The 26,150-nt window shown below is 45.6% G+C and overlaps 4 protein-coding genes and 1 pseudogene across 9 annotated transcripts; 2 read left to right on the forward strand and 3 right to left on the reverse strand.

The window, feature by feature from the left end:
• The first annotated feature begins 3,643 nt into the window (after positions 1–3,643).
• Positions 3,644–6,598, forward strand: LOC123091665 (putative receptor protein kinase ZmPK1). The gene has a single exon (XM_044513250.1). It carries the CDS (start codon positions 3,801–3,803, stop codon positions 6,318–6,320), a length of 2,520 nt encoding a protein of 839 aa, XP_044369185.1. The 5' UTR covers positions 3,644–3,800; the 3' UTR covers positions 6,321–6,598.
• Positions 6,599–6,699: 101 nt separating this feature from the next.
• LOC123091666 (putative receptor protein kinase ZmPK1) lies at positions 6,700–12,766 on the reverse strand. Of its 6 annotated transcripts, none has more exons than XM_044513255.1 (3): positions 12,683–12,766; positions 11,846–11,920; positions 6,700–11,213 (listed from the first exon to the last, which is right to left on the reverse strand). In XM_044513255.1, exon 3 carries the CDS (start codon positions 9,452–9,454, stop codon positions 6,998–7,000), a length of 2,457 nt encoding a protein of 818 aa, XP_044369190.1. In that variant the 5' UTR covers positions 9,455–11,213; positions 11,846–11,920; positions 12,683–12,766; the 3' UTR covers positions 6,700–6,997. The 6 variants fall into 6 exon arrangements, with proteins under 6 accessions (XP_044369190.1, XP_044369188.1, XP_044369191.1 ...); XM_044513253.1 differs by having other exon boundaries at positions 6,700–10,904; positions 10,977–11,920; positions 12,683–12,729; XM_044513256.1 differs by having other exon boundaries at positions 6,700–10,167; positions 10,717–11,920; positions 12,683–12,729.
• Positions 12,446–14,765, reverse strand: LOC123091668 (protein ROOT PRIMORDIUM DEFECTIVE 1). Its single transcript, XM_044513257.1, has one exon. The coding sequence runs from the start codon at positions 14,106–14,108 to the stop codon at positions 12,822–12,824; it is 1,287 nt and encodes a 428-aa protein (XP_044369192.1). The 5' UTR covers positions 14,109–14,765; the 3' UTR covers positions 12,446–12,821.
• Positions 14,766–15,131: 366 nt separating this feature from the next.
• On the reverse strand, positions 15,132–21,390 carry LOC123094687 (alpha-L-arabinofuranosidase 1-like; annotated as a pseudogene).
• A 2,374-nt stretch (positions 21,391–23,764) lies between these two features.
• LOC123094688 (uncharacterized) lies at positions 23,765–24,712 on the forward strand. The gene has a single exon (XM_044516632.1). The coding sequence runs from the start codon at positions 23,877–23,879 to the stop codon at positions 24,498–24,500; it is 624 nt and encodes a 207-aa protein (XP_044372567.1). The 5' UTR covers positions 23,765–23,876; the 3' UTR covers positions 24,501–24,712.
• Positions 24,713–26,150: the final 1,438 nt, after the last annotated feature.

Here is a 26,150-nt window from a genome sequence, read left to right on the forward strand (position 1 = left end):
TACAATGTTTTTCAACAGGGACTCCCGATGACAGTTGTGCCTCAGGGAATCGAGACTAAAGGTCAGATGTCAATTGTTAGCTTACGACCAAGATATTCTGCATTGCACATGAATGCATTCAGGATTTCTAGAAGCGATGAAAGCTTAATAGTGAAAGATTAGAGGAAATTGTTAATGATTGCAGAGAAGTACTAGGGGGAAGCAATGAGAAGCGCAACCCACGATTAGGAGACAGGTTCATCGGCATGCTCCAGTATGATCAATCAGGAGAGCTATACATGTTCTATGCTATTTTACCAAAGAGAGAGTAGCTAGCAGGAGTGATTTAGCTAGTTCTTCATGCTGCTCTTAATTAGTACTTGTCCTTTCATGTCTGTGTTCTTCGTTCTGAACTTAAGTGATTTGCTTTTGTGGTGTTATATATGAATGCTTATAATATCATGACAATCATGTTGAACTTGATCGATAATATTTTTGCTTCTGGTACAAGTGAATGTTTCTTCTTTAAGCTAGTAGTGCTTGTGGTGATTAGATAGCTAGTTAATTATTATATTATTTAATAAAAAAACCGCAGATTAGTTTCAGCTGGATGGATCATACCTAAGTGATCAAGTATATGCCATATCCGTATATATTATAGTTGATCAAGTATAATATGGATATGGCATATACTCTAGCTAGATAGCTAGTAGAGATATCCAATAATGCATCCAGTCGAAACTAATCCGCGGTACTTTCACCTAATGATTTAACAACTCATTATAATGTAAAACAATCACTAAATTAAATTGAAAACACAAAATTAAAGAAAAATTAAAAGAACACCCAAACATTTAGTACCGGTTGGTGTTACCAACCGGTACTAATGCCCTCCACGCAAACGGGCCTGGCTCGTGCCACGTGGTGGCACTTTAGCGCCGGTTCGTGACGAATCGGTACTAAAGGGAGGGGACCTTTAGTCCCCACTCTTTAGTGCCGGTTGGCGAACCGGCACTAAAGCCCGTTACGAACCGGCACTAAAGGCCGGTTCTGCACTAGTGTAGAGAACAAGTTGAAATCCCGGAAGATCAAGATGCGGCTCCGCTTATGAACTTTCTGCAGATGCATCAGAATCTTCGAGGTTAGCAGGTGCACATGAAGCTACTCAATGATCTTGTGGAGCACATGTGGATCCACAATGGCAACCAACGAGGCAATGCTTGAGTTTGGCACTTCAAATAAATTTTATGTAAACGCTATCTATGTTTGGTACCAACAATTGCTATTTACGTGTGACATTGTGTTGCATGATCGACGTGCATGTATTTACATGAATTTGAGAGTCCGGATTTGAGAAATGTGGATGCCCAGAAGGAAATATGAGGGCTCGTCCGGATGCACCCGCGGGCGTGCCCGGTCGCGTCCTTGGACGTTTGAGGGGCCGAATTTGCCAAGTTCGACTGTAGATGCTCTTAAGGCCCGTTGCATAAAAATGAATTTGCAAAAGTACATTGGAAATACTTTTTTCCTATGATATATATTGGGCCTAATATTTTTGTGAATCATTTTGGAAATGAAATGACATTTCCTGTTCAAATTAAATCAAATTAGATTAAACCAACTATTCACCTGGGCCAAAACAGCCGCAACAACAAACACAACCCAACTCCCCTTTCTCTCCAATTAGGCCCATGACCCATTCTCCTTTCCCGAATCAATACGCGGCACCAGTTTAGTCATGGTCATCTTCTTAGGCCTTGTACAATGGAAAGTGCTTAGGGAAGGTGCTTAGAGAAATAAACCAGACTTTTCTTAAGCACCGGTGCTTATTTGTACAGGATAGACGCTTAACTAAGCGTCTCTCCTGTAGAAATAGGCACCGGTGCTTCACAAAAACCCGGTTTATTTTTTTAAGCATCTCTCTAAGCACCTCCCATTGTACAAGGCCTTAAAATCCAACAGCCAACGTCACTCCCTATCTCTCTCTCACTGACAGCAGGACCCACTCCCTCGTCCGTAACCTCCACCCCACACACATCTTAAATCAGTCTCACGAGTGATATGGTGACGACCAGTAGCGGAGCTACAACAAATAAGTTGGGCGGGCCAAACTGAAGGTTAAGCCTAAATTTTCTATCCGCATGGCCCAGTTTTAGCACTAGGCTCACTGGGCGGGCTATAGCCTTGTTTTGTTTCAACGTAGCTCCGCCACTGGTGACGACAATAATGACTGTGAAAGATGGGGAAGCAACAGGGGGAGCCCAACACATTATGGATAACACCGAGTTGTTATCCACGTTCAAAAATCCTTATCTAGACAATGAACAACCAAAAGAATAGTTGTAATCTTTGTAATTTCTTTTCCTTTTGTATTTTATCCCTTTCGTAAGTTTTCTTTTCCTTTTGTAGTTTTCTTCTGGTTGTAATTTTCTTTTCCGAGCAAGTAGCTTGGTACACTTTTGCCTTACTAGGATTTATCTCCAAGGAAATTTATCTAAACTGTTTTAATGAGGCAACTACTAATAAAACTCAATATTTATCCATCCATATCACCATATGACACTTTGTCCTTTTTATAATGAGACAATCCCGCAGGTGGTTGCTCTCTCCTCGTGCGAGGCACAATACATCGCCGGCTTCACCATTGCCTGTCAGGTCATTAGGTTAGCTCGCATGCTCGGCGAGTTGATGAACCAGGACACAAAGGCGGCCAAGATGTTCATCGACAACAAATCCGCCATCCCGCTCGGGAAGAATCATGTGTTGCACGGCAGGAGCAAACACATTGACCTCCGTTACCATTTCATCACTGAGAACATTTAGAATGGCATGATGGTGGTCGAGTTCATCCTCTTCGGTGAGCAAAAGGCGGACATTCTGACCAAGCCGCTTGGGCGCAATCGCTTCCAGGAGCTGTGCTTGAAGATCGGCACCCTCGACATCAGGCAGCGCACCTAAATTACGGGGCGATTGTTGGGATAATTCGGTTACGCAAATAACGATGCCATGGCAGCCAAAATCGTTAGGTACACAAGGACATGTTTCAGGTTTCAGTGTAAGATTTCTGTTAGCTAACAAGGACATGTTTTGATGTGTGCTCCGCAGAATAGGTAGTAGGCCTGCTGCACAACTTTGTCCGTGTGATGGCATGGGCACGATGGAGTTTACTGCAAGCATCATGACACGTTTTAGGACCATTGAATAAAAGAAAGAGAAGAAGAGAAAAGCAGCAGAACTTGGCCTGCACAATATCTCCCCTGTCTCGGTTTTTTCTTGAGAGAGTGATCGAGCTGAGAGAGAAAGAGGTGCTCCGGCGAGCTTCAACGACAACAGTTTGCTCAGTCTGGAATTCTGGATGCTACTGCGCCTCTTACGACCGGGCAGAGAACTAGTACGATATCCAAGATCGAATTTTCAACGTGATCCTCGCTTTTCCACCTTAATAATCAACCAACTACAGTAGGAGCTAGACTTCGCGCCTGAACGTGTGATCCAACACCAACAACGTCAAGTGTTTTTCTTACTGTATTTGCTTGCTTGCACATGTGCGTGTGGAAAAACGGTCCCATTACCGGAACAAGTCGGGCCTTTCTCCTCCTCGTCCTAGTACTGCCCGTGCATAAAATAAAATATTACAAACTCCGGCGACCGGCGTCGAGCTTGATTACGTTACGTGCCGCCGCTAACTTCTCTATCCTTTTCCCGATCCGTACCGGGCCAAACAATTCTTTCCGCGGTGACAGCCAAAGCAGCTAGAGCACTAACGATTTTTTTTGTCCCGGCCTGATCACCGACCAAGCTCAGCTCAGCTCAGCACGGCCATGACCGCAGCCGCAGCTCGCGGCTGCGGCTGTGCTCTGCTTCTGCTCTTCGCCCTCGCGCTCCCGGGCACCGGCCGTGCGGGGGCGCAGCGCGAGCGCGGCAGCCTGCCGCGCGGCGCCTCGCTCGCCGTCGAGGACCACGCGTCCGACCTCCTCGTCTCCCCGGACGGCGCCTTCGCCTGCGGCTTCTACGCCGTCTCCCCCACCGTCTTCACCTTCTCCGTCTGGTTCGCGCGCTCCGCCGACCGCGCCGTCGTCTGGACGGCCGCCGCCAGCGCCACGGCGCGCCGCGCCGTGCACAGCCAGGGCTCCCGCCTCGCGCTCGACGGCCGCCGCGGCGCGCTCGTCCTCACCGACTACGACGGAGAGGTCGTCTGGAACTCCACCGCCCACGACGGCGCCGCGCGGGCGCGGCTCCGCGACACCGGCAACCTCGCCGTCGAGGACGCCCGGGGGGCCGTCCTGTGGCAGAGCTTCGACCACCCCACCGACACCCTGCTCCCCGCCCAGCGCCTCGGCGGCGCCGCCGGGAGCGGGCTCGTGTCCACCAGCAGGCTCCTCGCGGCTGGGCACTACGGCTTCCGGTTCAGCGACTACGCCATGCTCTCAATGGTGTACGACGACGGCGGCGAGGTGTCCAGCATCTACTGGCCCAACCCCTACTTCAGCTACTGGCAGAACAGCCGCAAGATCTACAATTTCAGCCGTGAGGCAGAGCTCGATTCCTCGGGGCATTTCTTGGCCAGCGATAACGCGACGTTCGATGCCGCCGATCTGGGCGGCGCCGGGGTCAGGAGGAGGCTGACGCTGGACACCGACGGCAACCTCCGGCTGTACAGCTTGGACGCCGGCGACCAGACGTGGACCGTGTCGTGGATGGCGTTCTCCAACCCTTGCATCATCCACGGCGTGTGCGGCATCAACGCGCTGTGCCTCTACACGCCTTCACCGGCCTGCGTCTGCGCCCCCGGCCACGAGCGCGCCGACCGGAGCGACTGGAGCAGGGGCTGCCGGCCGACGTTCAGCAACTCCACCGGCGGCCGCGACGAGAAGGTGAAGTTCGTGGCGCTGCCGCACACCGATTTCTGGGGCTTCGACCTCAACAACAGCGAGTTCCTGTCGCTGGACGCGTGCGAGGAGCAGTGCACCGGCGAGCCGTCGTGCGTGGTGTTCCAGTACAAGCAGGGCAAAGGGGAGTGCTACCCCAAGAGCCTCATGTTCAACGGCAGGACGTTCCCGGGCCTGCCCGGCACGGCCTACCTCAAGGTCCCCGCCGACTTCAACGTGCCGGAGCTGCACGTCCATCAATGGCAGACCGATGATGGCCTCGCCATCCAGGAGGACATTGCCGGATGCGATGCCGCGGCACCGGAGGTAGTCATGCTCAACGTCTCCAGCACGGCGAAGATGAGCAGCAACCAGGGCAAGTCGTTATGGTTCTACTTCTACGGATTCTTGTCCGCGTTCTTCGTCATCGAGGTGTTTGTGATAGCGTTCGGGTGCTGGCTCTTCTCCAAGAAAGGGATACTGTCCAGGCCATCGGAGCTGCTGGCCGTGGAGGAAGGGTACAGGATGATCACCAGCCATTTCCGGGCGTACAGCTACTCAGAGCTGCAGAGTGCCACCAGGAAGTTCCGCACCGAGATCGGGCATGGCGGGTCGGGCACCGTGTACAAGGGGGTCCTGGACGACGACAGGACGGTGGCCGTCAAGGTGCTGCAGGACGTGAGCCAGAGCGAGGAGGTGTTCCAAGCCGAGCTGAGCGCGATCGGCAGGATCTACCACATGAACTTGGTGAGGATGTGGGGGTTCTGCTCAGAAGGCGCGCACCGGATTCTGGTCTACGAGTACGTCCACAACGGATCATTGGCAAATGTGCTGTTCCAAAGCACCGGAAATTCCGGCAGGTTGCTGGGATGGAAGCAGAGGTTCAACATCGCCGTCGGCGTGGCCAAAGGACTGGCATACCTTCACAATGAGTGCCTGGAGTGGATCATCCACTGCGACATGAAGCCGGAGAACATACTGCTGGATGATGAAATGGAGCCCAAGATCACCGACTTCGGGCTGGCGAAGCTGCTCAACAGAGACGGGTCCGACTCGGGCTTGTCGCGGATCCGAGGAACAAGGGGGTACATGGCACCCGAGTGGGTCTCCAGCCTTCCCATCACCGAGAAGGTCGACGTGTACAGCTACGGCGTGGTGCTCCTGGAACTGATGAAAGGGCAGAGGGTTTCGGATTGGGTGGTGGATGGGAAAGAGGGGCTTGAAACTGATGTCAGAACCGTGGTGAAGATGATCGTCGACAGATCGAAGCGCGGCGATGGAGGATGGGTTGCGGACCTGGTGGATGAACGGCTTGATGGCGAATTTAACCATGCGCAAGCTAAAATATTTGCCCAGTTGGCTGTCTCATGTTTAGAGGAAGATAGAAACAAAAGGCCCGGTATGAAGAATGTAGTGCAGACGCTCATCTCTACAGATGATGAGTCCAGAGATAATGAATATCCAGAAATTTGATTCAGTTTATTTTGGACATGTGTTAGTGTGTGTGTGTATACAGCTCATCTCTGCAGACGGATGTATCAAGCCACGTATCTAGACAAGTTTAAGACAAGAATTTTGGGACGGAGGGAGTATATTATTTACTCCCTCCGATCCAAAATAAGTGTCACAACTCAACCTTAGTTCAAAACTGCAACACTTATTATGGACCGGAGGGAGTAGAAATTAGAACCCACAAATTATGTCTTTGTTAATGCATTATAGCAGAAATGTAGAAGTTTACCTGTTGCAGATGTTGGACAAGCTGCACTTGGATTGTTCTTCTTGCCCAAATCTATTGGTTTGACAGTGGTATCATAGCTGATTTGGGACATCACTTAGATTGTCAACTGGATCAGGATACTTGTGCAGTCCTGCTGCATTTCCTCCCGTTGCCAGATGAAAAATCTTTGATACAGAATGTCATACATAGAACACCTATATCAGCTGGCGAGCAGTTACCAGATGATACCATTGGTTTTACCATTGTCAGATTTACAATATGTTCTTATAACTACTAAGAGGGCCTAAGCGATTTCAGAAACAAAAAGACTGAATATATTACATGAACAACTAGTACATGTATTACTATCATTACTCAATTACTACATAATATGGAATACCTATGCACAAGGATACAACTATGTTCAGGTTCAAACTGAAGCTTCTTCAACTGAAAGGAGGCTCTCAACTATTGATTCCATTGTTGGCCTGTTCTTTCTGTCCTCCTCCAGGCATGAAACGGCTATCCTGATCAACTCTTTCGCTTGCAGGTAGTTGAAATCGCCGTCCAGTCTGACATCTACAAACTCCGTTAACCACAACAGTTCATCCCCTTCCAACCTGTAAGAAAGCATCTTAATGAACTTCTTGAGCACCACATGGACATCCTCCTCCAAATTAACAACAAAGTCGAGAATTCTTGTTCCTGACACTAGTTCAAGAAGCACGATTCCGTAGCTGTACACATCAACCTTCGCTGTTATCGGTAAACCTGTGACCCACTCCGGAGCCATGTAGCCCAAGGTTCCTCGCGCCCGAGACAGATTCTGATTAGGCCCCGTTCTGCTGAGCAGCTTTGCGAACCCAAAGTCGGTGATCTTAGGCTCTAGATCCTGATCCAGCAGAATGTTCTCCGGCTTCAGGTTGCAGTGGATGACCCACTCTAGGCACTCATGGTGAAGATAGGCCAGCCCCTTTGCAACACCTAAAGCAATGTTGAACCTCTGACCCCACTGCAGCAAGATTTTGTTGCTGAATAGTATGTTAGCTAATGAGCCGTTCTCAAAATACTCCAAGACCAGCATTCTATGGGATCTCTCTGAGCAAACCCCCCATATTCTTGCCAGATTCATATGGTTAATCCTTGCAATGACATGCAACTCATCCTGGAACTCTGCCCTGTTCCGTGTTACATTTTCCAGCCTTTTTATGACCGCCTCTCGCTCATCATCCAAGGTTCCCTTGTAGACAATACCTGAACCTCCCCATCCAAGCTCATGTTTGAACTTTTCAGTCGCCTTGGCCAGCTCTCTGTAACTATACATCCGGAAATGACTAGTCATCACCTTGTAGCCTTCCTCAGCCGCCCATAATTGCGATGACCTAAACTCTCTCCGTAGAACGAAGAACCATGCAAACGCGAAGAAGAAAGCCTCAATGACAAAAAATGCAGCAATGAACCCATATAGATAGAGCCATTTTGGATCATCACTGCCATCTTCACGAACCATGTCTGGCACTGATTCTATGATTGTTTTGCTCACATGATCACATTCAAGACGATGTATTTTAGTGTTGAGCACATTGGACTGTGGAATTGGGGTATTTGAAACATTGAAACTTGTGGGGAGCTTGATGTACATCGTTCGCACAGTAGGTGTTGGGAAACTCCTTCCATTGAAAAGAAGATTCTTTGGATAGCATGTGCCATTTCCTTGTTGGTACTGAAAACCCTTGCACGTGCAATCACTCAAGCATACGTTCCAACAATCCTCCAAGGACACTTCGTTGATGCGCTGCTGATCAGATCCCCAAAAATCAGTGTTTGGAAGCTGCAAAAATGTCGCATTCCGTTCACTGTCCCCACATCCGATGGTATCTACGATAAGCTCGCATCCCTGTGTCCAGTTGCCAGGATTCCTCATTGCATAACCAGGTGGGCAAGAACATGTTGGTGCAGGGGAGTAGTGGCAGATCCCATATGGACCACACATGCCATGTATCATGCATGGCTGAGAGACAGCCACCCATGAAACTGTCCATCTCCTGTTTGAATCTGATTCATTGCTCAAGCTGTATATCCTAAGATTACCATCAGAATCAAGGGTAAGTCTTCTCTTAATCCCATAGCCTCTATCAGAGGCAACAAGAGGCCGGTGCCACGCGAAATCACTGGCAAAAAACTCCCCATAATCATCAAGGCTCCCCATCCTAGTACTGTTATAGAGGTTCCTGTTATTCTCATAGTACTGGTAATCAGGATCAGGCCAGTATATGTCAGAAACATTGGTGTCATCGTAGAAGAGAGACAGCATGGATTGGTCACTAAAACGGAAGGTGTAGTGACCAGGAACATGCAGCCGGCTGGTAGAGACTAACTTTGCCGTGGCAGGGATTCGCTGGGTGCGTAGGAAGGTGTCTGTCGGCGAATCGAAGCTCTGCCAAACAATGGTGCCGCTTGTGTTATTCAGCACGAGGTTTCCGGTGTCAAGAAGCTGTGCATACTGGACATTCGGGAGGTTGCCCTCAGTTTGCCACACGACGGTGCCGTCGTCGGTGAGGACCATGTTGCCGTCCTTGCGCAGGGTGACGGCTGACCTCCTGGAGAGCACGGGGCGGCCGCGGTTGGCACTCCAGACGACGGTTTCGCCGGGTGAGTCGGAGTACCAGATGGAGAAGGTGAAGGCGCCGCTGTAGATGCTATGGAAGCCGCAGGAGAACGTACCGTCGGGTGACCGCAGGAAGCTGGTCTCGTGATCCTCGACGGCGAGGGAGGATTTCAGCGCCAGGACGTCGCCGCCGGGAGGTGCCGCGCCACCAGCATCCACGGCTGGTAGAAGTAGAACAAGCAAGGATAGGAGCAGGGTGGGTAGGAAGGGGGTAGCCATGGTTGGTTGCAGAGATTATCTGAGCTGCTGCCTGCAGGGCCGGGATGAGGATGAGTTTGAGTAGGCGATGAAGTTCCAGATGCTCCCCTTTGTCTTGGTCCAATCCACCGGTAGCCATGGTTGGAATACTTCTTGTCTGCATGCATGTTGAGACTTGTAAAAACGATATGCTGTAGAAGAGGAGGACTACTAATTGGACTTTGTTACCTGAAATGTATTAAAAGTCCACAAGCTGAGGGATGCATCTTGTCCAACACACTAGTTTATATCTGTCTAAGCTTGAGATTCATCAATGAACATAGAGCCACATGGTGCGGCGCTTGATTGTGACATCTCCAGAATATTAAGGACAGATCAGCTTTAAACAGGGACGGTCGCTGTCCAGCTACGTGGCAGCATCTAACTTCTTTTCGACCCCTTGTACCCCTGCTCACCAACCCCTTCTGTGTGCTGCAACCTGGACAGCAATGAAATATTCAGGTGGGGAGTCGCTCTCCTCAGCAAACTTTTGAGAAAGTGAAGCTTGGCTTGTTGCTAAAGTGTATTCAAAACTTGTGATTTTATACTGTTACAACACCTCCTCTTCTTCAAGAACAGAGGAATGCTGTTACAACGCAATAGAAGCTGTCCACAAAGGCAGGCCGGGGTCCAGTTAACCCAAGCCTAGGCGGAACCCTCTGGAAGATGGTCAAAGAAGCAAACGTCCACTGTATCTGCGACAAATTCACAGCCAAGCAGAAACCCATGATCAGCCTGAACAAGTGGTTTGCTCTTACAGCAAAATGTGTCAATGGATTGCCCACAGGGGCTAACTGTTTCGCTAGTTATAATATAAATTTACATGCTTTGGTTTCAGATTTCAATGAAAGTTTCCCCTGTTTATCTTCTGAAAGGTGCAATATTTTTACAGGTTACATTGCTTTGGAGCAGCGGCCAATGCCTGAGCATTTGCTGTAAGACAACTCTGATCAATGGAGAAATGAATGAAGGATAGAAGGCTGTAATTTACATTTTTACATTTTGTATACTAACATAAGTGGCGTTTAAAATTTCAATTTATCAGCTACAACATATGCAACGTTTAAATTTTACACAAAAACACGACAAGCAATTAAGTAGTCTAGCTAATGCACTTTTCTGTCAGCAACAAGCTTCGTTGAATAGTCTCAGAGAAAGAAACTTCAGCGGAAAGAATGCATTATCCTAGAAAAGCCATGCATATGAATTCAAGAAGAAAAATCTGATGGGAGTTTCTTCAGTACCAAATTTAGGAACCTTGCCCGAGTACTTGTACTTCAGAGAGCACCAGAAGCTTGTTTGTTGTCTGCTGAAAGCTTCAGGTTTTCCCATTACTGCATTATTTCATCAATTACTAATTTGTGCGAGTCACAGCAAGACTCCCGTTGTCTTCGTTAAATCCACTAGTAACCACGGTTGTAATACTTCTTATCTACATGCAGGTTTGGGACTTGTAAAAACGATATAGTGCAGAATAAAGGGACTACTAATTGGACTTTGTTACCTGAAATAGATTAAAAGTCCACAAGCTGAGCGATGCATCTTGTCCAACGCGATAGTTCATCTGTCTGAGCTTGAGACTCATCAATGAATATAGAGCCGCATGGCGATGCTTGATTGTGACATTTCAAGAATATCAAGGATCAAGTCAGCTTTAAACAGGGGCAGTCGCTGTCCAGCAAGGTGGCAGCATCTAATTTCTTTTCCACCCCTTGTACCCTGCTCACCAACCCTGCGTGTCCTGCAACTTTAACAGTCAATGAAATATCACACGAACAACAAAGCCCGTCAAATAGCACATCCAAAATTGAATCAAGGCATATCCTGGTCTAGCCTGTTCAAAGTAAATATTGTTCAGTGTTTCACAAATGTGAGATATTGTTGATCTCAGTCACTAAAGTCAGCCACAACACTTGAGATATCGTCAACCCATTACAAATATCCAAATCAGTGAATAATAAGTAGCAGGATCATGCAAGTTTGCAAAAGAAATTAACAGGAGCATCATTCACAACAAGATGACAAGTGCTCAAGTTGTATACATATTCTGCCCGCTAGTCTCTACAGCCATGCCTCCTCTTCTTCAAGAGCAGAGAAACACTACTACAGCGCAACAGACGCTGTCCACAAAGGCCGGGGTCTAGTTAACCCAAGCCTAGGAGGAACCTCCTGCAGGATGGTGAAAGAAGCAAACAAGGAAAAAGACTGAATTCGATCCATCTCCTCCCTTTTCTTTAAACCAAGAGCTACTCCTCTCTTTTCTTTTTTTATGTAATTTCAATACGATTTCGTTTGTGTTCATGTTTTCAATTTAGAACCCCACGGAAGTGAATAGAAAAAAGAAAAATACCCCTGTGATACGCCTTCCTTTACCTATTTCTAGATTGATTGATGTTCAATGGAGGGAAACTTGCCATTCCTTCTTTCCTTTGAAATTGTCCACAGTATCTGTGATAAATTTACAGCCAAGCAGAAATCCATGATCAGTTTGGAGAAGTGGGTTGCTGTTACAGAAAAATGTGTCAATGGATTGCACACAGGTGCTAATTTCGCTAGTTAGAAGGGTTAATTTACATGCTTTGGTTTGACCTTAAAAATCAAAGTTTCCCACGTTTATCTTCTGAAGGTGTGATATTTTTACAGGTTACATTGCTTCAGAGCAGTGGATGAACGCCTGAGCACTTGCTGTAAGACGAACTCTGAAAGAAAGACAGAAGGCTGTAATTTACTTTTGTATCGTCTATCACGACATCTGCAGACTGAACCTTAGTTTTATCAATGTAAATAGTAACATAAAAGTGGGTGTTATCCGCTTCTTTCTTTTTGTCTCTGTTGCCATGTTCACACTGTACCTTTACCAGTGTCTTTAAACTAGAAGTCTACCAGATAAATATACTTGAATAAAGTAAATTAGAAGACGTTTATAATAAGCTGCAGCATAATAAGAAAGCAGGCAATGAAATCAGCTAGAAATGTAGTCACCGATAATTCTTTTAATTCAGCATGAATGCGAGCTACAACATATGCAGCATTTAAATTTTACACAAAAACACTACAAGTAATTTAGTCTAGCGAATGCACTTTTCTGCCAGCAACAAGCTTCGTTGAATAGCCTCAAAGAAAGAAACTTCAGTGGAAAGGATGCATTATCCTAGAAAAGCAATGCATGTGAATACAAGAAGAAAAATCTGATGGGAGTTTCTTCAGTACCAAAGTTAGGAACCCCTGCCTGACACTTGTACTTCAGAGAGCACCAAAAGCTTGTTTGTTGTCTTCTGAATGCTTCAGATCCTCCCATTACTGCATTAATTCATCGAATCCTATTCCGCCTGAGTCACAGCAAGACTCCTCAAGAAAATGACTCTACAGAGGAGTCACTTTCAAACTGTGACATGGAATTCATGTTATCCACCTGGCATGTGTGATTCTGTGACCCATGACTGCTTCCCTGGCTATCCTCCTCAACAAGCGAGATGGCATTTTCAGTTTGAACAATGCCCCGACATCCGGCCAAAATCAGCTCTAGCATTTTCCTTCGCACGCTATAAACAGGGTTTGGCTCAACCAAACATCCTTTATTATAACTCTCCCTAAGAAGCACAGTTTGCGTGCTTCCTTTAGTCGAGATGTAGAAAATGCCAGGGTGCTTAAGAAGAAGTTCCCGCAAGTTTACCTCCATCAAAAATGGTCTCCTGAAGTGTGACAACCTCTCCAGTGGCAGCATCTTTTCGACTGTCGAGCTTAAGAGTTCATGAAGAATACCAACAATACGTTTCTCAAGCCTCTCAGCGTTGGTGATTGGATGCAAATCATTCTTCTCGTAAGGTTTGGTGTAGGGAAGCCTCTGCCAATTCTTAAGCTTTTCCCTAAAACCTTTCTCAATCTTAAAGCCTGTAGGGAAGTTTACTGGAAAAGCATATTTGGTCTCATATTCTGCCAACCATTTTTCTGTATACTCCTTGTCCCTCCATTCTTCGACACTAGCAACAGCTAGATTCTCATCCCTGGTGATCAATGTCAGAGTATCAGGGGTTTCAAGAGAAAAATCAGACAGATGGTTTGGCAGCATAGAAGACCTGTAGTCATCAGGCAGACCAAGCTCCTTCCTTATGAGCCATAACGCATGCATATTGAGAGTTCCGTCCGTAGACATCATGAGCAGTTTCTTGAGCCGCTGAACCACAGCGGTTTCGTTTTCCCTGAGAACAGCATCTTCTTCCGCGACCAGATCAGCCATCTTCTGGGTGATCCTGCAGCAATGGTTCCTTTTGACAGGGTGCACATAGATCTCGAAAATGCGGGGGTATTTCTTAAGGAAAGCGCCGATCTCGGTGTTGAGGCCGATCTCACGCCTCCACCTCAGAAGTAGCTGGAGAGACGCGTAGCCGTTCCTCTGCTGGGATATGACGGCGTGCAAGTCCAAGGCCAGCCTCAGGTTCTTGAGTTGGATCATCAGCTTGTCCAGCCTGTGGTCCCTTGTTCTGCCCTCCAGGCGAGTCCGCGCTGAGTCCACCGGCTTCTTCCACCTCCTCTGCATGCTACGGTTAAACGGGCCGTAGCAGAACGCCTCATCCAGCATCTGCGGCCTCGGGGAGAAGACGCGCAGATGTTTTGGACTGAATAGCTTGGATGCCATCTTTGCGTGTATGCTAACAGACAGAATCCTTACCCAACTGAGAAGAAAAAACTGAATCTGCACTATGAAGTAGAGCGCAATGCCAACTTCTACTGGAACAACGCGCACGAATTTATCATGTGTGCAGCTGCGGGTGCGACTGGAGAAACAAGGGACGGCTGCGAGGTGGGCATTTCGTCGAACAGGATGCGCTCTATCTGGGTGGATAGGAGCGAGCTCTGCCTGGCGGCGTGTGGTCGCGGGCAAGCGCGAGGAAGGAGGACAAGGGGAGAGGCGCGGAGCCTGGTGGCTGCAGAGGACGGGGGCGACGGCGCGACCAGTGGTGGCGGCGGCGGTAGTATCGGCGCGAGGGAAAGCAGAGTGAGCAGAACGAGGCGGAGGTGAGACCCAAAATGGGGAGATCCGCAGGATGGGGAGATCCGCACCGTTCCCCGTCCGCCCCTCCCGCCACCCTACCTAACCACGACCTGTCGCCTCGTTCCTTTCCTTCTCTCCCACCCCCCGTGCCCGTGGAGCGGCGGCCTCCGTCAGACGTCAGACGTGGCCATCCATCCGTGCTCTGTCTGCTCATCCCTGTCGCAAATCCAAGTCCTACGTGACCAACCCTGAGCCTCCTGCTCCAGTCGCCGTGCTGGCTGAGGGCATCAACCTCAATCGGCGTCGTCCATCGTTCCTCCTTCCAGGTCCAGCGATGTGACCCATCTGAACCTGAATTTCTACTCCAAAGGTTTGCTCATAGCATCTACGAGTAACTGGTAAAATCACACTTGCTCCTGACCAAGTTTGGATGGGCAGGCTTATGTGCATCATTTTACAGCTCCCTCTACATCTCTGCCTACACTCTTCACTATACCTTGTTTCGTCAGCAAGACAGACACCATTCCTGATTATTTTTCCAGGCTATATGGCTTCACACAAGTTAAGTCCAACATCAGTGAACTAAATTGTGCTTCCAACATAGTTCAAGCCAATGACAATTATTTTTTTATATGTGTGTTTGCGACAGGTCAACAAGAGAAAGCAGATTAACAAAGATATCATCGTGGGAACTTTTTCATTCATTCTGATATATGCTTGCGGAACGTCAACAAGTCGTGTCGTGGATACCAGTACAAATACCAGAAAAACCAAACCTATATTTATTTATCTATATACTTCCAATGAACCAGGGAAGACAACTTCACATTTTGCTTGCTTTCTGGAATCCATGCACCAGACCTGATCGATGAATGCCTCGTGTAAATCATCTTGTTTTCCACCTCGCCTAAACCTCTCGCCATTGCTTCTTCACATGTCAGCTACGAGCTCGCCGTACTCATCCAGAGCCAGATCAAATGAAGTGAAAGAGTGAGGAACCAGCATGGCCTGCATCTCTTCTGCAGCACTGGGTAGACCACTTTTTACCGGCTTAACCTGCATCAGTTGCAAGATACATGTTTTACAAAAAATTCTAGTGCATATACCGTATGAAACAAAAAGACCCTAAGCAAAGCAAAGCAAAGGCGCCATCTTACCTTAAGTGGGTCATCGAACGAGTTCTCATCCAACGTATCGTTGGATGTGAGAACGGTGACAGCTGATCTTGACGTATTGACACCAGCTTCCAGTCCGGTTGCAGATAATGTGAGGTTCACAGCGTTCGGCCCAAAGTTCACAATCTGCAGAAGATCACATGAAGATCGGTACGGAGTTCTAATTTCTAAAAGCTAGACATGTTACTCCAGCAGTATAAACCATGTCTGTGATTTTTTCATGCAAATACATAAATGTTGAAGCAATCCTGTATTGTCATATGTGGATTGGGCCAATTCAAACATCAAGGCAAGCTTACTACCCTTTGTCTAATGAAGCGAAGCAATGACATGCAGGATGGGAGGAAATTGGGACAACAGGGTTTACCTTTATCCTCAGGAAGATATCCTCATTGTCTTGCCAGGTAATTGCAGATGCTGCCAATGAACCAGAGTAGCTGGAATTGAGTCTCACTGGATGGATCACAGCACCACTTGATTCGCCGAAAAATGTCTGCATCCAGTAACTAGGAGTCCCATACTGTTGCCAGGAGTTGAAGACTATCGCATCTGGGTTCCATCTGATCATTATATTCAGATATAATCACTGAAACCGTCCTAAATAAGAATGCTAGTACGAAAACACACACAGAAGGCTGTCAGTGCTAACTGGCGGTCGTTTTCATTTACGAAGAGTGGAGCATAACATGCCATGTGGACGATATCACTGCAAAAGAAAATGACACAAAACAATCTCATTAACTTATTAAACCCAGTCATTAACTCACGTTAAGGCATTATTGTTATCAATATTTAGAAGATTATTCATTGTTCAACGAATGTATTTCATAGTTTCTCGACCACATGCACAACTATCAAAGACACACCCAGCAAAACTTACGATAGAAAGACAACCCTTTGCATTAGTGATGTTCCCCAAAACCTCAAAAAAAGAAGGAGGCATTGCCTATTATTCTCTAATCCAATTAGAAATGCAGCCTCTGCCAATGAAGCTAGAAGGCTTCCCTTGCCGGCATCCCCTTCATCAGTAACAGCATACTCACTAACGAATACCTGAAATAAGAGTGTAGCAAAGTTAGGCATCAGATACCCTCAGTCTACAGAATACGCAATTCTAGAACATGGTAACAGTGTCATGCTTGTCACTATGAATCAGTTAAGATCTTCCTCCTAAAAAACCTAAGAAAACTGTATGGGAAATGTAAAAATCTAGTACGGCGAGTTCAATAGAATTTTTTCATATATACTCCCTCCGCCCGGAAATACTTGTCATCAAAATGGATAAAAGAAGATGTATCTAGACATAATTTAGTTTTAGATACATACATTTTTATCCATTTTGATGACAAGTATTTTCGGACAGAGGGAGTACATCGCTATATGTAGATGTCAACTTCAATTGCACAATAAGAAAAAAAGATAGTGACCTCAAAACACTCCATAAAGTCAGAAACGTAAGTCCATGAAACATCTATTACCAACATAAACAATTCCATACGCCCTTAGAAACTAAGACATACCTTAGGCCCAGTACGTGATGTCCTGCTAAACTTATCTTTCTTGAGAAAAAGATCATTGGCATTGGTATATATCTACAGAAAAGAAGACAGAGTATTTAAGAAACCATTGATATTTGATAGTGAAAGTTAAACAGAAAGAAATGACAAACCAATTTGCAAGCAGAAAAACTCACATGGAAATCATATAAATCCACAGGATGGTCAAGTGGCTCAGATGAGCCATCGCAGTTTGAAATAATTTGAATATCTGGATAGGCCTCTCGTATGGCATTGTAGAACTTGAGGTAATGTCCTGTTAAATAGAATTTAAGGGCATCACGTGCAACATGGGAAATTCTAAGCTAGCTCTTCACTCTTTAGTATTCCAGCAAAACAAGTGAAGGCCACTGTAATTCTGTAAGCTATGATGGAATAGCTTAATTTATGTGCAAATTCAATGTTAGTGGTCTAGTGGACCATAAACTGGTAAAGTGGATGGCTCAATTTTTCTTCCATTTTTTTCATGGCATTGCTATGATCATAATCAACTCCATAATTCAATGATGGCTAAAAAGGGGAAATGAAGAAGTAAAATGTGGTTTTAGATATGCTCGGCAAAAAAAAGTCATGTCGAGGAATTGCCAATTAGACTTGGCAAATGGCCATCACATCACTTCAAACTACTAAGATATTCAATAGCAAACATTACCTTTACAGTTTATGCATGTTAATTACTAATAAAAATTTACCCTGGTAAAATGGTTTGGTGTTGTCACAATCTTCATTCCCAACCGCGACATACTTCAGCGGAAATTGTTCAGGATGCCCCATTGCAGCTCTAACGGATCCCCATGTCGATTTTGCACTTCCCCTAGCGAACTCAAGGCTGTCCAATACATCCTATAGCAAGGGAAGAAAACAAAGAACTTAAAATCATAAAAAATGCATAGGCCTAAATATTTGTAAGATGAGAAATTTTAAGATGCTCCCAAATTGTTCTGGATCGTCCATTTATATTGATATAATGGCTAGGATGATTTATTACCTTGTAGAGGATAAGAGGCCACTTTGACCTTTCTAAAGATATTGATGCTTTTTCACAAATATATAATATACCAGTACAATTTCAAAAGAGCTCTTGTTAGATCGATAGCACCTGCTACGAGGGAAAAAACAGACGGGCTAACTTTTTTTTATGAACATTGACAGTGACATAGGTGACACACTATGTTCCATTGTGCCAATTTGGCTTTTCATTATGCTAACTATCTTCCCTTTGAGCAATGCTCAATCGAGTATACACACTATATGTCTATATGTTGTTATCATTCAGATACCATACCAGTAAACTAGCATGTACAGCTGTTATTTTGACAAGACCACCTAACTTACCTGGATCTAATATGCTCATAAACATGTTCTGAAAAGAGGCGCCATGTGTTCTTTTTGTGTATGCACCCAGTAAAAAAACATTAAACTGTACTGCACTAAGTGTGATCCATACAGGGAAAGATCTACTCCATAAAAAAAATACCTTTACAAAAGGTGCGAGGGCAGTGGTATCAACTTGATCATTCCGGCTGATCCCTTAAATTTAAGATAAAAAAGTTCAAAAAATTAATCAGTACGCAAGTGATTATTCAAGATATGTTAAAGTAGGATTAATGGAAAAATAGCGAGAGTACTATTTACCAGCATTAAAAACCCAGATTGGCTCGGCACCGAGGTCTTCCGCAAGCTTTCATAGACATCTCACACTCAATGTATGAGTTTAGATATGGTTACACCTAGAAAATTCATATGAGATTAATCAGCATACCTGGAGAAGCTCATAATACCCAAGACCATCATCTGTCCAGTAATTCTAAACGTCTCCATAGTGCCCAGGCCTCTCTTCCCATGGACCGATAGTTTCCCTCCATCTGAAAGCATTTCTTAACAATTTGCCTTCAACAAAGGTACCACCTATAAAAAATGGTGTGAAATATCATTATACGTATGATTGAAGAATTGTTAAAAATCTGATTACAAAATTTCATTTGTTTCTAGAATAAAGTACCCACTATGGCATCCATATGAAAAAAAATACAGAGAAATATGGCATCCGTATGAAAAATACAGAGAAATATGGCAACATATGATATCAGGGGTAAGATAGTCATTTTCAGTTTAACTTGCATTCTGGATTAACTTGTCGACAAATTTGAACCTTCTACACATTCTTCAAATTATTGTGTTAAGCATACAGTGTCAAGTAAATTAGCATCATCACTCTAATCTGGACTAGGAAGATTAATAAGTTGTACAGTTTTAAACAGGCAATGATGTACTTCTGTGTTAAGCATATCATCTCAAATCAACCTAAACAGAACGATTATGTAAAAAAGAACGTTGCAGAAGACACTAAAAATGATAAGAACTTTGTGCTCAATTACAGTTTCTTCTGGTAAATTAGTTTTAGATTTTCGTGTTATCCATATCTTGGACTATACCACAAGATAAATTTGTGCATATGAATTTTATGATGAAGAGGCCGGGAGTAATAAAAGTTACATGATACATAAAAAACTACCACAAGATAAAAATTGTCTGCTGGGTACACCAGATGCAAGATCTGTTTTTGGGGTCAGCCAACTTGATACATAAGAGAATATTAAAGATCTATTTGATCAGATATGTTCAACGCTGTTATATAATAAGGTCAGCTGTTTATATGGCTAATGGGGCATATATAAACACAGTACATGACTACATGGTACAATAGAGTCCTACTCTATCCCGCACATCAAACCTTGTCAGTTTTCACTTGATTTCGCAACCATAAAAAATGCATTCTATAGAACAAAAGGTATGCAGTACAAAGGAGACTACAGTGTACTTCTACAGTTTTGTGCTTCTGTCATTAGTAGTTCCTTTGGCAGACGTAATAAAGTTTATGATTGTCAGTCTAGGCATATTCCGGTTTGAGGTTGGTTGCTTAATTAGTTCCTACCAAATCCTAGTGGCTGAATATGATCTAAAAAATACAAAGGAATACCCACCAAAAGTTTGTGAGAGCCACTGGATATAAACAGTTCATAAACATGTTAGAAGTTTAGAACATAAACGTGCAGCATTTATTAGTTGATCTTAATTTGAAAAGCATATGAAATACCAGGAAATCGTAGGAACCGTGGTTTTAAATCCATAAGCATGTGTATGAGTTCCTTGCGAAAGCCATGGCCCTGTATATGTACAACAAAATAATGATTAAGGTCATGTAAATCCATACTTAGAAGCATTTGATAAGGTAGATTAAATTATTATTATTACCAGATTTCTAGAAAAAAATTGCACTACCACCCTCGTGACCTGAGATTGGCACAGGCAGTGGCGACTGCTACTGTCTCAGTTTGGCTTAGCCTGACCTAGCTTAGACGTTTTCTCATTTTTGTTTTTCTCTTCCGTTGTTTTAGCTTTTGTTTCGGTTTCACTTCGTTGGCCGTGTACTTTGCGCTTTCTTTATGCACAATGAGACACTTTTGGTACGTGTTCAAGAGAAAGTTATCTGCTTTGGGTTTATTAAGCAGCAATGAGAACTGTTGTACCAACAATTCGATCATTATTGATTTTCGCTTATGGTTAGACAAGTTATTGTTCTGATACTTGATTTTCCTTGAACAAATTCTTGCTAGGTAACATAGCAAGCCTGCATTTTCTATATTGTATAACAATTTGAGGTAATATACTTCCATATTGAATCTATGCAAACTGCTTCCAGATCACATCACGCATTTGTGATTGCCAGTACCGAATAGCAAGATAGAGGATAAAAATGCAATTCACCTTGTATGTCTCTGAAGGTATGAGCGACACTTGATCGATCCATATGACTCCCCTTTTGGAAGTTGTCAACTCAAGTCTTGAAGTTCTGCACGTTCCTTTAGCTAATAATTGCATCTCTATCTTTCTCCAATCTGACACATTTGTATCTCTGTAACCACACCGTATTTAATCCTTTCAGTCTTAGTGAAACAATTAACAAATTGGAAAATCATCTTATCTCAGTGCTAGGGAAGATATATACACTATGACAGCTGCTGCTATATTTTACAGTCCATCTGAACATGTGAGTGAAGCAGTCAACTCCACAGATTCTAGTGATCTGATATACATTACCAGATTATAGCTCTTCCCCTCTTCGATGTTCTGGAAGTGGAAATGGTCAGGTGCAACATAAAACCAGAGGGAAAACATGGAAATGCTTCTGAGAAAAAAGGATGCATTCCAAGGAAGCGGAAGCATTAAATGGAGAGCTAAAATTACCCAAGGAAAATATGGATGTGGATTAGAACAGATCAAATTATGTTTCAGTTTTCACTTTTGGGAAGAAAAATATTTGCTATCATTTTTCAGCTAGCAATGCTGTAGCTTGTAAACTGTTGACCGTCATTTTTTTATGATTTATATTTTCATGCTGATGTTCCTGTCCACTTAACATATTGATGAAAAGAACGTACCATGCCCCAGAATCCTGGGTTGTAAATACCAACACCGCCAGCCTAAATGAATCCCTGTTATAAGGGAAATCTGGATATAGGTCAGTGCAAAACTTAAGAGTCACTACCGGACTCGCGGGCTGTCGGCTTAGAGCCCTGTTCCGGTAGTGAGTCCCAAAAAATGTAACTAGGTGTATCACTGCCATGTGAGTCATTGTATAGCGTTTGGAGCTATGTATCAAGCGCATTTGTATGTAACGTAGTTAAGGGCATCCAGAACTTTCTGATAACATGTTCTCAAGAGGTAGTGAGGTACACATAACGTATCAGCCGTTGGATGTTGATCCGGCGGCGGAGCGAGTGGCGGTGGCCGATGGGCAACGAGCACACCCTCGGTCGTTGCTTCCCGGGCTAGACTGGATATGGCCGATGGACTTGGCGTTGTTCGGAGGTTAGTTGGGATGTCTGGAATTCAGTCAAACGGTTGATCACCTGTTCATGCAATGCCCCATGGCTGGTACGCTTGGGGATGGTCAATTGTGCTTTTTAATTTTGACATGAATTTGACTCCGGTTAGCGAATTTTGTAGTTGGATTTCCAGTTTCCCCCTAGTTTAGGGTGAATGCATCTATTGGTTTAGATGCTGTTTTTTGGGCTGTGGAATAATAGAATTCAGAAGTTAGGATGACGATATGTGCTTTCGTAAAAAAAAGAAGGGTGACAGCATATGGAGGCTAAAGGGGCAAAACTGCTACTGCAAGTTGCAGCTGAAGAATAGCTGGACGGTGAACTTTTGCTTGCACCCTGGAACGTATTGTATACAAGTAGAGTAATAAGGCATGATGCCCACCCAAACTACTCTTTGTTGACATTTTCTAAAATCTTGGATGGGCACAACATCGATAATTGATGTGGGCAACAAATCCATGACTGTAAATAATAACCTTCTTGAGTGGGCTGGCCACACCGCTGGTGAAGATAAGGGTGATTGGGTGAGTGAAGACTAGTGGCCACAAGGGAGAGGGCAATTTTTACAAATAGCATCTTAGAAAAATTGAAACTGAATTTGTTTTCAGATTTCAAAGCCGTCAAAACAAAAGAGATAGAGACCCTACCACGAATCGGTTACCTAATTCAATTGACCCAATTCAATTCCAGTATACAAAAATGCCCTAAGACACAACATATTAGGGAGACGTGTGTAGGAACAACATTCTTATTCTCGCGCTCTCAAACGAAGAAATAATCGGAGGAGCTCGTAGAGGTCTACTCACTCTTATTAAGCAAAAGCATTGGTGAGAGCATTTTTTTTCTGTTGCAAAAGTTAATGGACTGTCATGTGTGTCATGCCTATAAATTTCATATTGTAGGAGACATCCTTCGTCAAGGATTACATCCATCCACGTGGTCGTTTCTGGACCACAGTCTCTCTCTATGGCCCGATTTGTAGGAAAAGACCCATGCCATGTTTGCTTGTGTCTTACTTTCATTCCCTTTTCATAAGAAATAGATGGACAAGAAATGCCACCCGCTCATAATTGCCCCCCTTTGGTTGGCATCTTGCCTCCATTATCATCACCTATTTTGCGAGTCTCATTATTACCACCTCTTGGAGCACTTCTTTGTGTGTACACTTGCATGCATAGTATTCTGTCTCGTACTCGATTTGCAGGCCGGAATAGTTCCTCAAATCACAAGAAAGGAAAACGAATATAGCTATTCGTGGGTGGTAGAGTGAGGAGCAACAATGTGTGTGGTCACATGCAACGTGATGAGATGGATACACACACCGACGATGAAACTTAGAAAGGCTAGCTGTAGCTGACAGGTCCATTGCTTGCTGTGATGGCTCACTGGTTAGTTATGTTTGTCTCAAAATGCTTAAAAGGAAAACCACTATGGCAAGATAGCGTGACTCATTTGCATCGACGCGTAGTCGTTTGGCAGTTCCTCTTCTGTGGTGCTAGGCTCCTAGCCACGTGTTGAACAAGTTTCTTTGGCTTTCCCGACGGTTTGAAGTACCATTTCTCTGAAATACCGGGGCAATTTTAAGGCCGATCGTAGATGTAAATCCAAAAGTACACACGATATCAGTACGAGCATGAAGAACACTCCATGATACTCGCGTGATGAGCGTGGTGGCCAAATACAGATATCAAATCGAAAAGTAAAAATATATGCAATTAATCAATCTTCCAACACCTCACATGTTCATCTGCCATCTTCCACACATACACAAGACGGAATCCTTCTCAGGCAATGGCTTCCTTCTCCTGTTCCTCCTCTAGTAGTGTGATGAGCGTGATGGGCGTGATCTTGCTGCTCTTCTCCGTCCTCCTTGCGGCTGCCGAAGCACCTGTGCCTGCGCGGTCGGCCAGCGACCAGATGATACTTGCCGCATGCAAGACCGTCGGCGGCGGGAGCACCTACTTCGACGTCACGTTCTGCCTGGGTGCCCTCGGCTCCGCGGGCGGCGCCGGCGGCTACCAAGACCTCGCCGCCGTCGCCGTGGACCTCCTCGCGACCAACGCCACCAGCACGGAGGCCAAGATCGACCGCCTGCTCGGTGGCAGCGGCGTGGAGGTCAAGGCGGATGACGCCGCCCTGGCGCGGTGCCTCCGGTCGTGCCAGTCGCTGTACGGCGGCATAGTGGACGACGGGCCTGCGTGCACCGCCGCGGTCAATGGCGGGAGGTTCGGCGAGGCGACAGCGATCCTGGAGAAGGCCGCGGCCGCGGCCAAGGAGTGCGAGGGCGGGTTCGAGAAGAGCAGCGCGGCTTCGCCGCTGACGGCGGAGGACGACGACGCGTTCAAGCTCGCAAAGCTCGCCGTCGCGTTGCTCCGTTTTGCTTCAGAGCCCGGAAACGGACATTGCTGCTACTGATGTTTCGAATTTTTTTTTTGTTCTTTTCTTTTTTTGAGTATTTTCGTATATTGCATAATAACATTCTTGATTAGTTGTTCTATTTGTAACCGTGCCTTGGAACTGCCAAGGGCTTGGGAACCCCGAGGCAGTTCGTGAGCTTCGCAATATTGCAAGGCAAGAAGGGCCTGCTCTGGTTTTTGTCATGGAGACTAAGATAAGAGGCAAGAGAGTTGAGGATCTGCGGCACACTCTAGGGTTTGCAGGCAGTTTTGTTGTGGACAGCGACGGTCTAAGCGGAGGCTTAGGACTGTTCTGGTCCAATGAGGTGAAAGTGGAACTGAAGAATTACAGCAAGAATCATATTGATGTATTGGTACAGGAAGATGCAGATAGCACGGTCAGCCGGCGCTTCACGGGGTTCTATGGAGCGCCGGAAGCAGCAGATCGCCACCATAGTTGGCGCTTTTTGCGTACTCTGCATGCCATGCCTCACGATGCATGGCTTTGCATCGGTGACTTCAACGAAACCCTCTATCCCCATGAACACTTTAGTCTCTCAGCCCGTCCTGAGTGGCAGATGAGGAATTTTCGTGAAGTGACCGATGAGTGTGCTCTCCAAGATCTAGGTTGGTCAGGTGTTTCATACACATGGGACAATGGTCAAGCCGGAGATGCCAATGTCAAGGCCAGGCTCGACGGGGCCTTTGCCAATGAAGCGTTCAGACTTATGCAGTGGAGTCAGATCATTGCTTTGTTGTGACAGAATTCAGGCACCATGCACTCCCACATCGATCGTTCAAGCAAAAGCAATTCCGTTACAAGAATGTTTGGCAGTCACACCAGGATTACGAGGAGCTTATAGCGTCCTCTTGGCGCAGCCATGATCGCAACCCTGGTATGCAAGGAATAATGGACTCCCTTGGGGAGCTCCAGCAGCAACTCGAGCCCTGGGGAGCCCGAGAGTTCAGTAGCCTGTCGAGATCGGTACGCAATCTGCAAAAACGACTAGACCGGCTACGACACCACTCAGTTGGCCGTGGCCCAACAGAAGAGGAGAAAAGAATTGTGTTCCAACTCAGAGATACTCTCCGCCTTCAAGAGGTTTGGCTCCGGCAACGATCTCGAGTTTCGTGGTTGCGCGTGGGAGACCGCAACACGGCTTATTTCCAAGCACAAGCAAGATAGAGGCAGCGTACTAACCGAATAGCTTCTCTCACAAGAGCAGATGGCTCTGTTTGTGTTACGGAACAGGAGTGAAAGAGGAAATTTCAGCTTTTTTCAGGCTCTATACTCGTCGCAAGGCGTCCATGATGCTAATGCGCTGTTATCACATGTTCCTACCCGGGTTACTCCGGCTATGAATGACCTCCTATGCAAGCCGTTCGAACCACCCGAAGTTCGCCATGCTCTCTTCCAAATGGCTCCATCCAAGGCGCCGGGCGTGGACGGTTTCACGGCGGGTTTTTTCTAGCGCCACTGGGAGCTATTGGGAGAAGATGTAACCAAAGTGGTGCTGGATTTTCTCAATGGTGGTGAACTACCCACGGGCATAAATGATACATCGATCACTTTCATCCCAAAGGTACGTTGATGACCCACAAGTATAGGGGATCTATCGTAGTCCTTTCGATAAGTAAGAGTGTCGAACCCAACGAGGAGCAGAAGGAA

The sequence above is a fragment of the Triticum aestivum genome, chromosome 4B, assembly GCF_018294505.1.
Source record: "Triticum aestivum cultivar Chinese Spring chromosome 4B, IWGSC CS RefSeq v2.1, whole genome shotgun sequence".
In the NCBI taxonomy this organism is placed as follows: domain Eukaryota; kingdom Viridiplantae; phylum Streptophyta; class Magnoliopsida; order Poales; family Poaceae; genus Triticum; species Triticum aestivum.

Bases quoted from the DNA above. Each gene is read 5' to 3' on its own strand.
- LOC123091665 (XM_044513250.1), top strand. From the start codon at position 3,801: ATGACCGCAGCCGCAGCTCGCGGCTGCGGCTGTGCTCTGCTTCTGCTC.
- LOC123091666 (XM_044513255.1), bottom strand. From the start codon at position 9,454: ATGGCTACCCCCTTCCTACCCACCCTGCTCCTATCCTTGCTTGTTCTA.
- LOC123091668 (XM_044513257.1), bottom strand. From the start codon at position 14,108: ATGGCATCCAAGCTATTCAGTCCAAAACATCTGCGCGTCTTCTCCCCG.
- LOC123094688 (XM_044516632.1), top strand. From the start codon at position 23,877: ATGGCTTCCTTCTCCTGTTCCTCCTCTAGTAGTGTGATGAGCGTGATG.